This window comes from Xiphias gladius, chromosome 22 (assembly GCF_016859285.1).
Source record: "Xiphias gladius isolate SHS-SW01 ecotype Sanya breed wild chromosome 22, ASM1685928v1, whole genome shotgun sequence".
NCBI lineage: Eukaryota > Metazoa > Chordata > Actinopteri > Istiophoriformes > Xiphiidae > Xiphias > Xiphias gladius.
Window position 1 is genome coordinate 17,199,117 of NC_053421.1, and position 15,216 is coordinate 17,214,332.

The following is a 15,216-nucleotide window of genomic DNA, read 5'->3' on the forward strand; positions in this document are numbered from 1 at the left end:
CCAGACCTGAAGTCACCGATGATCTGACCTCAGCAGCAGTGGCGTTTTGTTAGGATTTTATGTCCACTGTTTGAAAACAAAACTTTTTATATATTTTTTACTGAAGCTGCGATGGCATGTTTCTGTTTTGTTTTTGTTTTTTTGTTTGTTTTTTTTAAAATCACTTTGTTTTTTTAAATCTACACATTGAAATCTTTGCCTCTTTAACACCTTGAACATACACTTTGTCATCTGCTCCCCCCTCCCTTTTGGGTCATACTGCCCTCTGCTGCTCGGTCAGCATTATTTCATCCAACATCTGTACACTGCTCAAGGTCACATCTGCATTATGCCCATCATAATGCAAAAATTACTGTAAATTTCCCATGTGGAATTTCACTGCATCTGTGTATTCAACAATTACAATGTAAATATATGTTATAATAATATGTCTGATAGTGTCTGCAAATTCATTCATTCATATTGCTTTATAGATTAAAGTTGTAAAGTAAGAATTTAATCTGTTTACAAAGCATTAAATGCTGCAGAATCAAGATTAGACCCTGAGGGTAAATTTAATATTCAAATAACGGTTTGTAGCATGTAGAGATATGCTCATATGACACAATCAGCTACAGTGAGAAAATTAAAAGGGGGAGCAAGAGGTGTAATAGAGATTTCTCCAGAGTGAATACTGTGGGAAGGAGGGGAAATCGAGAGGCTGTCTCAAATGGTTTTCATTTTCTTTCTCTCCTGTGTTCTCTGTATGAATCTGAGAATCCCTGGATGGAGTTATTAAAGGTATTTTATGAAAAGCCTCAAAATCTCCAGAGCAGTAATTTTGTTCCAATGGCAGAGACCTTTAGGCTCCAATTAAGGTTTGGTGTGGTAAAGTTCTTTGAAGTACAGTTTCAGAACAATCCATCAGGACAAACAAACAGCTGTTTAGAGAGAAATCAGAGGGAAAATAAAGTCATTTTGGGGTCTTCCCATATTTTACTATACAGTAATCTTACCTGAAGCCCTCTACTCACCTATTTGTCCATTATGTGGAAGGCCTGGAAGTCAGGTGGCATTAAGGGGCTTATTTCTGCAAAAGCCCACGTTTCTAGACGGAGTACGTCATAATGGACCAACAAGTCCTGTCCCTTTTCATCAAATGCAGCCAAGACACAGTCTTCTTTTGGAGGACACAACCGGTGCATCAGTTGAAGCCTGCTGTATCCTACCGCAGTTCCCACTCTGTGTATTGTGTATGTATCAAGCGAGGTCAATATGTACCATTTATTACCATTTTAATACAGAGAATAATGTATTTATTTCACAAGAGATGGTTAAGAAACAGAAAAAAAGAATGGTTTGTGGTCATAAAGGCACTCTGGACAGGGAGTGGAATAGCTTAAACTATCTTGTTGGCTTAATATTATGGCTGTCATATTGTCATTTCCTGACAATGCCCCATCTACAGTGGGGACTATTACAATGGAGCAGGGCTAATGAAAAAAAAATCTGCAGTTGAGAGAACAATATTTTGAGAAAGAAATAGGCTACCAAAGAACACTTGAGATTGTTGTCTTTTTGCTCTTTTGTCCAGTTATTGCATGTTATTGATGGCACATGTAGCTTGTGACAATGTCCATTGAACAGGCCCCCATAGTAATGATCTTTATGACCTTTGTGAACATGCCTCAGAGGTACAAAGATATCATTACTCTGTTATCAACCTATTACGCAAGCTTTTTTTGAACGTATTCCAGATGGACTCAAGAGACCAAAGCAATCTAAAACACTGATGAAGGGACAGTAATGATGTAGACCTACAGAGGCAGCAGACCTGTGTTTTCAGAAAAGGTTCCCTGAATTGACCATCTTCTCTTCACACACAGTAGAGTAAACATCCAAAAAGACTTACAACAACAAAGACATGCACTTACAAGCAGGTTGAAACAACAAAATGGTTTCCCTCTCTGTTGGCTGTGCATGAAAAATATTAAAATATAACTAATAATCTAATTAATAGATAAAAATTAACTCAAGCCCACTAACAAATGCCTTTTTTTCTGTAAGGATTTCAGGATAGATACAGAAATACATGGAGCAAAGAATTTTTTTTTTCTTTTCACAAATCTCAAGAAGACTGTAAGAAGAACATGAAGTTCTTGAATCTTTTTATGACGTTGTAATTTTGGTAATGTGAAATGCCAAAATGTACATGTGATTAGACAATTCAGCATAAAAAATGCAGAGAATCGCTTTAGCAGATTTCAGCTGTATAAAGTGGACATGTATATCATGATATCAACGAACCCTTTAGAATTACCTGCACTTATGTATTTCAATTTTTTAAATATATTTGTCTTAAAATACAGTCAGATTATCATCTAAATTACAATAACGAACAAACGCGATCTTTTTCAACCAATAACACACATTATATTGCATTGCTCTTTCTCCATACTGAAGACATCATTCAAGCATTTCACAGCATACTTTGGGAAATGTATGCTAACCCCTCCGTTAATGACATCAATAAAAGCTAATTGGAATCCAGGGTTACTTGGAGTCCAGTCAGTGAAATAAGATCGGTAGGTGTGGGTTAGAGCCACTTTAATTTAGAAAAAAACACTCAAACATTTTGAGTTGGCTAGTCACAAAAAGCATCTGCCCAGCTAAGATGACTACAAAGGCACAACAGACAACGCTCACTGAGGTAAAAAAGAGGTCCGTAGTAACAGCTAAAGGCTTACAGGAATCACTGGAGCTGGTTAACATCTCTGTTCATGAATCTACTGTACGTACCAAGTACCACACATATCTACATACCATACAATCTACCATGGCATGCTTCTCTGCAAAAAAACAAAAAAACAAAATCACTTGAAGTTTGGCAAAGGGCACCTTGACACTCCACAGAGCTACTGGGAAAAGTCTGTGGACTGATGAAACCAAGGTTGAATTGTTTTGGTAAGAATACCTCATTTGGCTTAAAAAGGGCACTGCATACCAGCATGAAAACATCATCCTAATGGTTAAGTACGGTGGAGGGAGCACCATGATTTGAGGCTGCTTTGCTGCTTCTGAACCCGGAGAGCTTACAGGATAATGTCAGAGTGGCTGTCAGTCAGCTGAAGCTAGGTAGAAGCTGGGTGATGCAGCAGGACAATGCCCCTGAACATGTAAGTAAATCTGCTGGAGAATGACTTCAAACAAAGAAAATCCACCTTTTGGAGCGGTCAGAGCCCAGAGCTTAACCGGATAGAGATGCCGTGGAATGACCTCAAAGAGCTGTTCACACCAGGCATCCTAAGAATATGGCTGAGCTGAAGCAGTTCAGAGTAAAGCTTTATTAAATTAGTTTCTCTTAAGATCAATATTCATTTTGTAAAAAGTATATAATATAATTTACTAAGAATAAATTCATATTCTGAAGAATACAGACATCAGTGTAATCAGTATTATCTCACAATCAGTATCTCTTTCAGCTGTCTCTGCCCCTGCTGGCTGTGTTTAAGAAGCTGACTAGATAGATCAAACAAACAAGTTCTATTCCTGCTATTTTCCTAAAAGAATATCACAAGATGTTTGTGCTTCTCAACAGTGGCTGAGATCAGATATTTGCTTCTGCTTTCTCAAGGATAACTTACAACCACATCACTGTCTTTAACTGTCTGTATTGAACATGAAAACCAGCTTTGTCTTGTGGGACATATTTTTTATCACCATAACATTTAGAAGTGTGCAGCTTTTAGCTCTACTCCATTTTCCATTGTGGTGGCTGGCTCTTTGATCTTGTCACTGATGGTGGAGAGGGTGGAGAGGTTCTCAGGGGAGTCTGGGTCAGGCAGGTGCCAGTGGATGAAGATCAAATACATGAAAGTACCTAAAACACCTCCGATAAGTGGGGCCACCAGAGGTACCCAGAACCAGTAGTTGTAACACCTGGAGAGCAGACATCTCAGATTAACGAGAGAAAGGAACTCGTGAATACAGCAATGAGTGTGTCCTTTTGTGGATTCTTCTGAAGCCATTTACATATGTCTAATCTTGCCTAAATCAGTATTTTTTAATTAACATTGAATCAATTGTTTACGTGTAAAAATTGCAGACAAAAACAGTACTAGCTGCTGAACACATTTAAACATCTTTCTTAGTTGGTTCAGCCCAAAACAGGGCTAAAAGTTCTAGTGAATATTGAACTTAGTGACCAGAAACCCAGCTCCGGTGGAATGATAACATTATTCTTCATCTGGTGGATGTGTGAGTAGACAATTGTTTGTTAACATGTCAGGTTTACAAGGTGATATTATGTTAGGGCTGTGTGTCTGTCACACAGCTGTTTAAATGTTCTTCAGCTCCGTAGTGGTCAAGAATCAATGAATGCAGCTTTAAATAGATTACATCAAGTACAAACAGTGTTTAACAGTTATGGATCCACAGAAAAATCCATAGGATTGCAATATAGAGCAACATGATGCATTATGGAACCAACAACAGGTCATAATCACATGTTCTTTCACAAGCTGACACTTCATGTTCCTTTGATCCTGCAGAAAACAGCTTTAATGTCTGATAACCTCTGACATACGTGATTTTCTGGATAACACAAGGTCAAAGACCTGTAAGAAAGGCAAACCATGTCCCTTTTCAAATGTCACCAAAACTGTTTGAATGGATGGTGTAGCTTCACTAACTAGGCCTCAAAATGCTTAATAGGAAGTACGAATTCTTAAGTTATCTGCCTGGAAAGTTGTATGTGTTGAGTGCTGTGCAGGTGCGCTGTATATGTAAGATAAGGTACTCACGTGAAGACCTCAGTTCCCCAGCCTGCAGTCAGTGTAAAGAGGCGTGGCCCCAGGTCCCGAGCAGGATTTATTGCAGCGCCACAGTTAGCTGACATTGACAAGGTGATCCCCAGGACAATCACTCCCACTATAGCGGGAATAAGCTCTGGGGGAGCGGGGGTGTTCCTCTTTTCATTCAAACACAGGATGCACAACATCAGCATGCCAGTGCCCACTACCTAAGGAAATATATATGTACAGACACAGCGATAATGAGTATAACAGCTGTTGAAGTACTACGTAAAGTTTACACCAATACTCCCAACTGACCTGGTCGAGGAAACTTCTGCCCAAAGTTAAGTACTCTGCGGGATATGTGGCAAATATAGATGCTGTCTCATTTGGCCCATATACAGTCAAAACTCCTCCACTAAACTCCATTATAGCATCTGGGATAGAAACAGAATTAATGATATGTACCAAATATGAAAACAAATTTTATGCAAATGAATATGTATATATAGCGATGATATCAGCCAGAGAGGTGCCAGAGAGACAAACCATAGTACACCAGGTAGACGAGCCCTGATGCCACATAAGCCCCCAGCAGCTGGGAGAGGCAGTAGGGCACCAGCCTTCCCCAGCGCACCTCGCCCAACACACAGAAACTCAGAGTCACAGCTGGGTTCAGATGAGCACCTGCAGAGAAAGGGAACGAGAGGGACAGAGGAAGGTGGATGTTAAAAATGAATTACAGGGAGAGAGATTGGAAGGTCATGAAATCTCAGATTATTTGTGGTGAAACGGTGCATCAGTTGAAAGAGTAGCAGTATTTTAGGTGCAAATCAGTTAGAGTGAAAACCTTGAAAAGATGGACAAGGCCTGTTTGCCCAGAGTGTTAGTTATTGATGCGATAAATCTAAAGCGCTCAGATCAGATAATGCAGTAATGGAAAAGTTATAACTCAGAGTGGGAGGCAGCAAATGGAACACTGCTGATACCTTTCACTGTATCTTCATCTTTCAGGGATGCCAGTTGAGAGTGTGATATTATATCAATCATTTAATGGAAAATGTTTGTGTCCATTTAAGCAGTTTTTACCCGTAATGCCCTTGCTGAGGTACATGGCTGACATGACGCCCACAGAAAAGGCCATGTTGACTGACATAAACTGGCCTTTAGTCTCCCTGCTGGTCTTCACCTGGGCAGCAGCAGAGCAACCAAAGAGCTAAGATAAAGGGGACAGAGTGATAGAAAGTGGAATGCGGCATGAGAACTCAGCCAAAATACAAGCTTACATTTTGTAATACCTTAGTCTATACGATTGACTAAATATTTATAGGTCAAACAAATGTATCAGTTATCACAGACAAATCTGGTTGTTAAATGTAATTCATTTATCCAGTCATAAAGTGAGATTTCTTATCTAAATAAGCCTCAGAGATGTCCCCAGAGAAGAGGGGATGTTACAGGTAAACACACACACACACACACACACACACACACACACACACACACACACACACACACACACACACACACACACACACACACACACACACACACAGGTCTCATTAAACCAAGTTATGGTATTATAATATTAATCAAAGGCCAAGGCCATCAAAGATTTTGGTAACAGTAGTTGGATGAAAGTAGCGCTAGTGAAATGATGACATGCGGAAGGCTTTTATATTCATGTGAACTGACATGGATCATATTTATTAATTCATTTAATTTTTGTACATCATTTTGTATGTTTTGTGATACCTACATATTGTTTTGGTGTTTGTTTTGTGGTTAGTTCATTAATGTTTCAAAATACTGTTAACTGACAGAATTAAAATAGGAATAGAAAATATCCTCACCACTCTACATCATAAATGAATAATTTTGTGAAAATTGTGTAAATCCCAATATCATATTTAATAAGTTATGTTTGCAATTTTTGAAAGATTTCTGTGCAGGATAAGACGAGTCTAAAACTTCACTAGCTCTTCCACGGTCATATATTAAGCAAATATAAAATATAATAAAAGGAATCCATGACTAAAACATACAAAATATTTATATACAATCTTTGTATTTTGTTTGATCTATAGAAAAAATTATACAGACTATATTACAAACTTTGGAGCAGCTTTACTAATACAGTGACAATGGGAGTTTTCATATGGTGCTGTAATATTGCCATTGTTGAGTTTTACATTACAATTTTACATTAATAAAATAATCCAAATGGTATATGTAAAGAAATAAACACAAATTATGTTACTTACTTGTCCTCAGTACGCCAAACTAAGCAAAAACTTAAAATAATAAAATTGAAATAAATAAAAGGTATTTAAAAAAATATGTATTATAAGTGTGGATCTTGTTCGTATCTTCAAAATCAAAAGCCAGCTCTGAATGTCACTTACCAGCAAGACGAAAGTTCCCAAGAATTCAGCCATGCACTCTCGCACCAGGGCATTTCTCGTTCTTATTAAACGATGCTTCAGCATGGCTGGAGTTAAATTAAGTCTTTCTTCTCATCTCACACTGAGCTCTGTCTCTACTGTCAGACAGACTGTCTGTCGGTCCAGGAGCTGATGATTTAGTCAAGGAGGTGACAGTGCTGAACTTCCACCTGAGCATCTGAGGACCTGTGCACTGTATGACAACTCTCCACTTCTCTTTCTCCACAGTTGGTCAAGCACTATTACTCTTTTATTGGTTTGTTTGTGCTGTTAGAGGCCATAAACACTCAGATTATGTGTTGATAGCCCAGACAGAGGGCTATAAGCCACGGAATATATATACAGCAGAAATCTATCTACTACTTTCATGAAACAATTACAGATGTGTATGACAAATTAACATTTGGCACTCCTATCAAATCAGCACAGTCAGAGATTTACATTATGACTCTGCTCATCACAATACATGCACAGCAAAGTACGTGTGCATATTTGACTATGTGCATACAATTGTTTGTACATAATTATATTAATTGTCTATTAAAGAACATGTATACATTAACATAACCTTGTGTATAAACCATAAGAATGGCAAAATGGAAACTTAATACGGTAATAACAACATTAAAAATTGATCTTTTTCAGAAATATGGCATCATGCAAGAATACAACCTATTCAAAAATATTGTTATTTGGAGTGGAAAACTACATAGGTCCCTATGCATATACCCAGGTTGAGCTCATTTCAGGGTGTGTTTATAACTATGCATAGAAATACTTCACTTGTCACTTGTGTAGCATGGAAAAATTCTCATCGATATCAAAATTTTGTCTTCAGTTGATTAGAATCATTCATTTGTCATCATCAGAATGCTGTTAATCTAAATACACTTGTTTCCTTCAGCCAATAAGTCTGAAAAATACTTAATAAGATAATTCACAGTAGGAGGTTCTATGAATGGAAATTGAAAATTTAGATGATCAAAACTGGTAAATGGCCTCCATGGAATTCCAGTCCAAAAAGCCTTAGACAGTAAATAAATCTACATACTCTACTATAACTGTGGTGGTGAAACATGTCTTGGTGAGTGTTAGTTAAGGTGGCTGATAGGGAAGCCCCGCTCATCATCAAAAAGCTGGATGTCACTATAAACCCGCTCACTGAACTCTGGACTGCTAATGGATTATGTAAACCAGATAACTGCTGTGTAGGGGTAAAGAATCCTGTTATTGCTGATAATGACTCTGGCACCAAAATGAGTTGACATCAGATAAGATATGAAACACACAAGATTGTGTGACACGGTAAGTTACAGTAAGTTACTGTAGGCCTGCATCTTCACTGCTGAAAACGCTTTGTTTTCTTTGGTTTGGTTTTCTTTTGTCTTTTTTGTCGTTTTACTGATGTTTCATCTGAAAATAAACTGGCAGGCTATATTTTGAGTTGGGGGAAATAAGTAAAATCGAGATAATTATCTCTCCACAACATAAACCTTGACATGATATGTAGAGACTCTAATTCGCCACAGTGACATCTTTTCTTTTGACCTCTGCTTTTGAGAGGTTTTACAGTTTGGTAATGTATAAGAAGACAGATACCTTTGCCCTGCGGTTTTGTCCCCAGGATTTTTTTTTTTTTTTCTAACAGGGAACTGATAGAAAAGATAACATGATGGTCACTCTATCCCCCTCTGCTGGACATAAGAATAAAATGCATCAATTTGTTAGGATTTATTAAAAAGCAAAATAAACTCTAAATGCAGTTGGCATGTATTTACAATATGTTACAACATGTGTTTTCATTTATAGTTCCACATTATTAGTTTTTAACTGACCGAACTATCTGTATAAAAGTTGGTTTATTTAGTAAGTGTATGAGCCATCAGTGCATTTGAATTATGCCGAAATATCCCAGGCCTAGAGGTAGATGTAATCTTGTAAAAGAGAGAAGTGAGAAAAGTACACACTTTTGGCTTGGTCTCCAAGATAATGTTTCTTTAGGACTTTGTTATAATGACTATGTATTAACAAACTGTCAAATTGTTTTAATGGTCCAATTGCCAGTTAGTTCATGTCATGTTCTTTGCCACTGCAGGCAATGCTGTGTCTCATGGATGGCTTTTAGTTTCTTATTCGCCCTCATTCCCTGAACTTTACTGTCCACAAAACACTTCGATAATCCTCATGTTTCCATATGTTTATGAGGGCGACGTAGTACCACGTCCACAGGCCCAGGGGCTAGTTTTCTGATCAAAGTCCAGGCTTCCAGGCGCCTCATCCCCACCATGCTCACACCTTCAATCTCTAGGACCTCATCACCGGGATACACCTTGTCAACTGGACCTCCTGAAAGGACAAGAGAAGAGAGGGAGCTTTCAAAAAATGGTTGTAATGTAAAAGTCTGTATACAAAGAGAGTGTAAGTGGAAGCTGTTATAATCAAAAGGTCTATTATGCGTATGATTTCAGAATCCAGTCTTAATTCTGATAAACATATGAAGCTCTATAAGAATTCATACGTTAGCAAATTTGTTCTCTTTTTTCTGTTTATTTATAAGGACTCTTTGGGCCACCACAGCCAAGTTCAAATATTTCTAGAAAAAACATAAAGGCATTAATGCCATTATTTTTGCTGAAATTTCCAGCAAATATTTTTTCTCTCTAAAATATGAATTAATGAACATTGAGAGGACAGACAGACTTGATACAAGTGGGGCTGGGTTATAGGAAGATATGTACGATGAGGCAATAGATCTGCATCAACTGTCAAGGATTTTGCCATACCCTTGTACCATGGTAACATTTCTGGGTCTAGCAGGTAATTGTGGGCAATGTTGCAAATTAAGCAAGAATGTCTTTCCAACAAAGTGATGAAGTAGATTTAATTTGTTGGATTAGCCAAAAACAAACAGTCCTGTCTGGTAATTTTATCCATTAACAATCTCTCAAGGGATGTAAATGTACTAGAAAACATATCTATATCACCATAGATATTGTTATTGTGACTTAAAAAACATAAATTGTACGACAAATAGTGAATTTTATCTATTTTGCACATTGATTCAAACCATTTCTCGTCCACCTCTTTGAAGGCAGGGAGTAAGCATAATAATGCTCAAACTTCTGCATTTCTCTATGGAGATCTGAAATACTGAGTTTCAGTTCTCACCCTGGAAGATCTTCTGTACAGTGAGTGGTCTGTTCCCCAGACTGGAGCCTACACCTCCCTCCAGACTGAAGCCCAGATCCCTGCTCTTCTTCTCCAAACGCACGCACAAATGCTGACCTGAGAGGAGTGGAAAAACAAAGATATAGCATCTCACTTTGAATTGCTGCAGTTTTAGGACCAATATCTGCTCAGGGCTCTGGTAAAGTTAGACTCCACACCTGTCTCGGTGAACTGAGACTGTGTTGGTCCCTGATTATTTGTCTGCACTCCGCTCTTAGAGGCGTTGCTAACACCTCCTCTCCTCAGGACCACCACTCCCATTTCACGAGTCTTTGCCCTTCTCAGCACCCTCAGAGCCTCCCAGTGGGCGTAGCCACACAACGATGTGCCGTTGATTGACAAGACCTGGTCCCCTTCCCTTATGGAGCCTTCCTGAGCTGCCAAACCTGAGGGAAAAACTTTATGGACCTAAGGAAAAGACATCAAGAGACTAATGAAGAGACTGAGGACAATGTTTTGAAACATTTTCCAGAGAGAGAAGAAAGGAGTACTTTCTTACAGTGACTGGCTTGTTCTGGTCCACGCCTCCTGCCAAACTGAAGCCCAGTCCCACTCCCACCTCCTTATGGAGAACCACCACCTGCACATTGTCATAGTCCTGCAACAGAAGTTGTAGGCAAAGTGAGAAAAAAGTTGTAGCTAAACTCTCAGTGTCAGTTTTGATAACATTCATCAAATTTTAAAACGTAACAGAGAGCGCAAAAGACGAAAAAGACAGGGAGATGACATGAAGTAAAGGTTAGCTTAATATGAAGCTTGGACTCGACAGCTAGAGGATCCAGAGTAACCTTAGCCACCAGGATGACCTCAATATCATTTTTTGGGGTCTTGTAGGAGCCATTTTTAGTCCCATGTATGCATTTGTATTTATTTGTATTACACCTCTGACCATCAGGCAGAGCATCATTCCTTTGAGGTACATGAAAGAGATGTAGTTAAGGAGGTCAAGGTAATCGGGTTCCGGTGTAGCTGCTTTGAGTTTTGTGCATTTTGACTATACTCATGCCCCAGACTTTATGGTGTATATGCCTAATTTTGTAGTTTGTACTTTTTGTGGAACATATTGGTTTATATTGGGTTTATTTCATGCGAAAAAGAAATTTTAAGGGTAGCAAATAGTCACACCTAACCAGTGGCAACATCTCCATCAATATCAATACCAGATGTAAAGTATTCCTGTGAATGAATTCCTAGTCACAGTTTAACGCCAGGCAGAGAAAGGGCCATTGAAATGACCAGTGCGACAACAGCCAGAAAGAGAGACACATAAAATAGCATGAGAAAAGTGACCTTATTCACAGCAATGATAACTGGGTTCCATCCACAATTTCAAAACCACAGCAAAGCATGTAAAAAGTCACTAATGCCCAGTTGTTTGTACCTGCAGGGTGTTGTCCCCCAGGCTCCTGACATCCTCCAGCAGCCTGTCAAGCTCCTCACTGGGCATCACAGACACATAGGAGAGGGCAGACACGTCTGAGCTCAGTGAGGCGGACCGCCGGCCAGTTGACTGCCACTCATCACTGTCATTTTCTGACTCGTAGTCGACTCCAGCAAAGTTACACAAGTCGGAGAGACTACAGGGATTAAGAGGGGAGTATTGAGGTAAACAAAACTGATCAATCAAATGAATTATTAAATGATTACCTCTGTCAAATCAGATATCTGATCATTTCCACAGAACCCACCTGACACAGAAGCTCCTACGATCTGACTGGCTCATGTTACTGGTGATGGTCACTGAGGACTCTCCGGAGTCTGAATCATAGTTTGAATCCTCATCTTTCTGCGTACTTTCATCATCATCCTCATAATCATCTTCGTCATCATTCCAGACCCTAATCTCTGAGTTCAAGCCAGCTACCCAAGCATCCAGGTCCAATACCTGTTTTTTCCCTTTCCGGTGGGCTGTGTTGACATCTGGAGAGATGAGATTGGCGAGGTTGCTGTGGGAGGAGGTGGCATGGGGAAGAGGGAGAGGTGGCGAGTCTGGATCGGGAGTTTTGGCTGCTTGTCTGAGGCCTGAAGCACTCTCATATCTATCTGCAATGGGAGAGGCATTTTCCAGTTGTGCGATAGGTGAGAGAAGGGGTGAGTGGTTAGGGGTGTTTGTTGGAGTCTTGTCATCATCACTAACAGGTGACGTAATCCCAGAGGGTGTCGTTTTCTGCAACCTAGTGGAGGTGTCACTAGAATTAGACAGTAGCCGGGATGGTGCATTGTTGGCTGTCATATCTTTCTTGCTTGCTTCCTCAGGGCTTGAGACTGTGGAGAAATCTGTCTCGTCTATGTAAAAGTTTCTATGGTGTCTTTGAGCTCCTCCATTTAGAGGGATTTCAAGTGCACTCTTGAGTCTGGAATATTTACCAAAATCTTCATCACAGTTGTTACGGCCATCCTTTTCTTTTCTTTCACTCTCAGCCAAATCATTCCCTTCTCTCTCTTTCCTCCTTAATATTAGTCCAATCTCGTCCAGTGATAAAGACCTTTCTGACACAAGCTTCTTTTCGGCTCCTGTCACTTTCTCTTCAGCTTTATCACCTACCTCCCCTCCTTCTTTCAGTCCCTCACACTTGTCCTTCATTCCACCTATTGCTTTTGCTGATCTGCTCTTCTGCAGTCCATCATAGCCCCTGTTGAGTGGTGCTGGCACAGACAAGGCTCTTCTGGGCATCAGGACCTGTCCTGTTGCCAAACCCTGAGCTCTCTGTGACAGAGCTTCAAACTGATTGATCTTATTTCTCACACTAGCTGCAGAGGAGACCGGCAACGTCTCCGGGAACTTCTTCCTCTCTATTGTTTTCAGTGTAATTTTCTGTGGATTTGACTCAAACACATCTGCATCAGTACTACCACTCTTCATTTCATCTTCTGCACCATCATCTGTCTCTTTCTTCCCATTTATTCCCCTGGTCTCACCTTTTTCCTCTCCGTGGTTCACCCTGCTCTGATCCTTACTCGCATTTGCTCTTTCCTCTCTGAACATGGACGAATCTCTGATAGAAACTGATGTCTTCTCTGCTGAATCTGGAGGTGCAGTAATCCCTCCTGCAGCCCTGGCAGATCTAATCTGAGCTGCTACAGTGTTCCTACTCCTTGCTCTATCCAGAGACCGTGTTCCTATTTCCACTAACCCTTTCCCCCAGTTAACACCACCTTCCTCTGAATACCTACCCTGGGTCTGTCCTTGCCACTGTCCCCCTGACAATCTCCTGCTTCTCCCTGGAGAAAGTGAACTGTCAGAACCTGAGGTATCTTTTTGAGGTGTCCAGGTGACTGATTTACTGCTTGGCACTGGACCGAAGTTATTTTTCTCTCCTGATGAGAAGCTTCTGGGGAAGGTTCCCCCTGCTGCCCTCCCATATGACCTCTGCTGTGGCGAATTAAGGGAGTCTACATTTGTTGCAGAGTTAGAGAAGTCCCTAATTTTGCTGTAATCTTCAGCTTTACCAACACCAGCAGACCCATAGAGTTTCTCTATCCGCTCCAGTATACTCTGACCTCCTGTGGGCCCAAGCGAAATAGCTGCCTCTGTGAACCTAGAGCCTGCACCAGTCTGGGACGTCAACCTGGAGAGGAGAGAATGACCCCTGCTGGCCCTGTCCAAAGTCTGGCTCGTGTGATTCTCTAGGCTCCTCTCTCGAACAACATTACTTGCACCCTCAGCTCCTGTCCTTCTTTCATCCAGGCCTCCAGCCTGTTTATTGATGTCCCCTCCTTTTTTATTCGACAGCATGTCCGCTCTGGTGCCCCGACCAGGACTTTTTGCCTCCATTCTCCAATCTAAACTCTTACTTCTACTCTGCAGGTTGTTTCTCCTCCACTCTGTCCTGCCCCGACTTTCAAATGCAGGGTTTTCACTTCTTTCAGTGCCAACCTCAGTGATCATTTTGTCTCCTGTGCCATTCTGGTTCAGCTTGGGGGACATTTCATGGCCAGATGTTTTCTTCTCCTCACACTGACCCTTGACACTGCTGTGACACCAAGTCCTTGCTTGATATCCAGCGACTCCGTCCTCCTCCTTATTCCTACCATTTGTGCCAGGGTTTGTTTCATATCTCTCTCTTTCTCCAACTTCTTCAGTACCCTCCCTCTCATCCTTGGAAAAACCTCTGGGTTTCCTAACACCTGGCCTGCGAATGAGAGCGTATGAGGGAGAGTTAGCCGAGCGGACAGTGAAGCGTGCTCCTGTCCTCTGCTTATTGCACTCACTCACTGGAGTAGGGAGCAAGGACAAGTCCATTGTCTGAGAGTAAACAAAGTTAATGACCTCCTGTCAACTGCCAAATCCCAAAAAGAGAGCGGAAGAATGAACTTGATATTTAAGTGATTCCAAGTGACTGTCTTTTAGACTGCACTCTGGAAGCAGTTCATCTGAATGCTGCAGTTCTGAGTGTGTAAAAACAGTGAAAAAGTGGCACAATTATAGTCCTCTCATTAGTTTCTTGCACAGAAACAAATCCTGCATCAAAAAGTTTGATATTTAGGTGATGCTCTTGATGATTCTCTGTCTTGTGGTCTGGAAGTGATGACTCCTCTGGGCTTCTCTTCTTGCTTTCTTGTCGTGTTTGTCCTCAGGAGTCTTCAGTTTCCTAGCACAACCTCAGCAAACAGCTCCCATCGCCTGCCAAGCATAAAAATGTACAAATATCCATCCTCAGAACAGCGTTGGGCTGGAATGTTGTGATATGTGGATTGTGGTTGCTCTGGCTGCTCAAAATGGTCAAACAGAATCACAGAGTGGTGGAGGACAATGAACACAATATGTTACA

At 40.5% G+C, this 15,216-nt stretch overlaps 2 protein-coding genes across 2 annotated transcripts; both read right to left on the reverse strand.

Moving 5' to 3' along the window:
* Positions 1-3,273: 3,273 nt before the first annotated feature.
* aqp10a (aquaporin 10a) lies at positions 3,274-7,389 on the reverse strand. Its single transcript, XM_040118486.1, has 6 exons — positions 7,178-7,389; positions 5,862-5,988; positions 5,322-5,459; positions 5,091-5,209; positions 4,782-4,999; positions 3,274-3,918 (listed from the first exon to the last, which is right to left on the reverse strand). Exons 1-6 carry the CDS (start codon positions 7,259-7,261, stop codon positions 3,708-3,710), a joined length of 897 nt encoding a protein of 298 aa, XP_039974420.1. The 5' UTR covers positions 7,262-7,389; the 3' UTR covers positions 3,274-3,707.
* Positions 7,390-8,987: 1,598 nt separating this feature from the next.
* Positions 8,988-14,712, reverse strand: si:dkey-92i15.4. The gene is made up of 6 exons (XM_040118485.1): positions 12,133-14,712; positions 11,826-12,021; positions 10,944-11,042; positions 10,603-10,852; positions 10,385-10,501; positions 8,988-9,562 (listed from the first exon to the last, which is right to left on the reverse strand). Exons 1-6 carry the CDS (start codon positions 14,685-14,687, stop codon positions 9,399-9,401), a joined length of 3,381 nt encoding a protein of 1,126 aa, XP_039974419.1. The 5' UTR covers positions 14,688-14,712; the 3' UTR covers positions 8,988-9,398.
* Between the last annotated feature and the right edge of the window lie 504 nt (positions 14,713-15,216).

Bases quoted from the DNA above. Each gene is read 5' to 3' on its own strand.
- aqp10a (XM_040118486.1), bottom strand. From the start codon at position 7,261: ATGCTGAAGCATCGTTTAATAAGAACGAGAAATGCCCTGGTGCGAGAG. The intron at 5,000-5,090 runs GTCAGTTGGGAG...ATATTTCCTTAG, and splicing joins GCAGAAGTTTCCTCGACCAG to GTAGTGGGCACTGGCATGCT. The intron at 3,919-4,781 runs GTGAGTACCTTA...TCTGCTCTCCAG, and splicing joins TGGGGAACTGAGGTCTTCAC to GTGTTACAACTACTGGTTCT.
- si:dkey-92i15.4 (XM_040118485.1), bottom strand. From the start codon at position 14,687: ATGGACTTGTCCTTGCTCCCTACTCCAGTGAGTGAGTGCAATAAGCAG. The intron at 11,043-11,825 runs GTACAAACAACT...CTTCTGTTGCAG, and splicing joins TGGGGGACAACACCCTGCAG to GACTATGACAATGTGCAGGT. The intron at 10,502-10,602 runs GTGTGGAGTCTA...CACTCCTCTCAG, and splicing joins GTCTCAGTTCACCGAGACAG to GTCAGCATTTGTGCGTGCGT.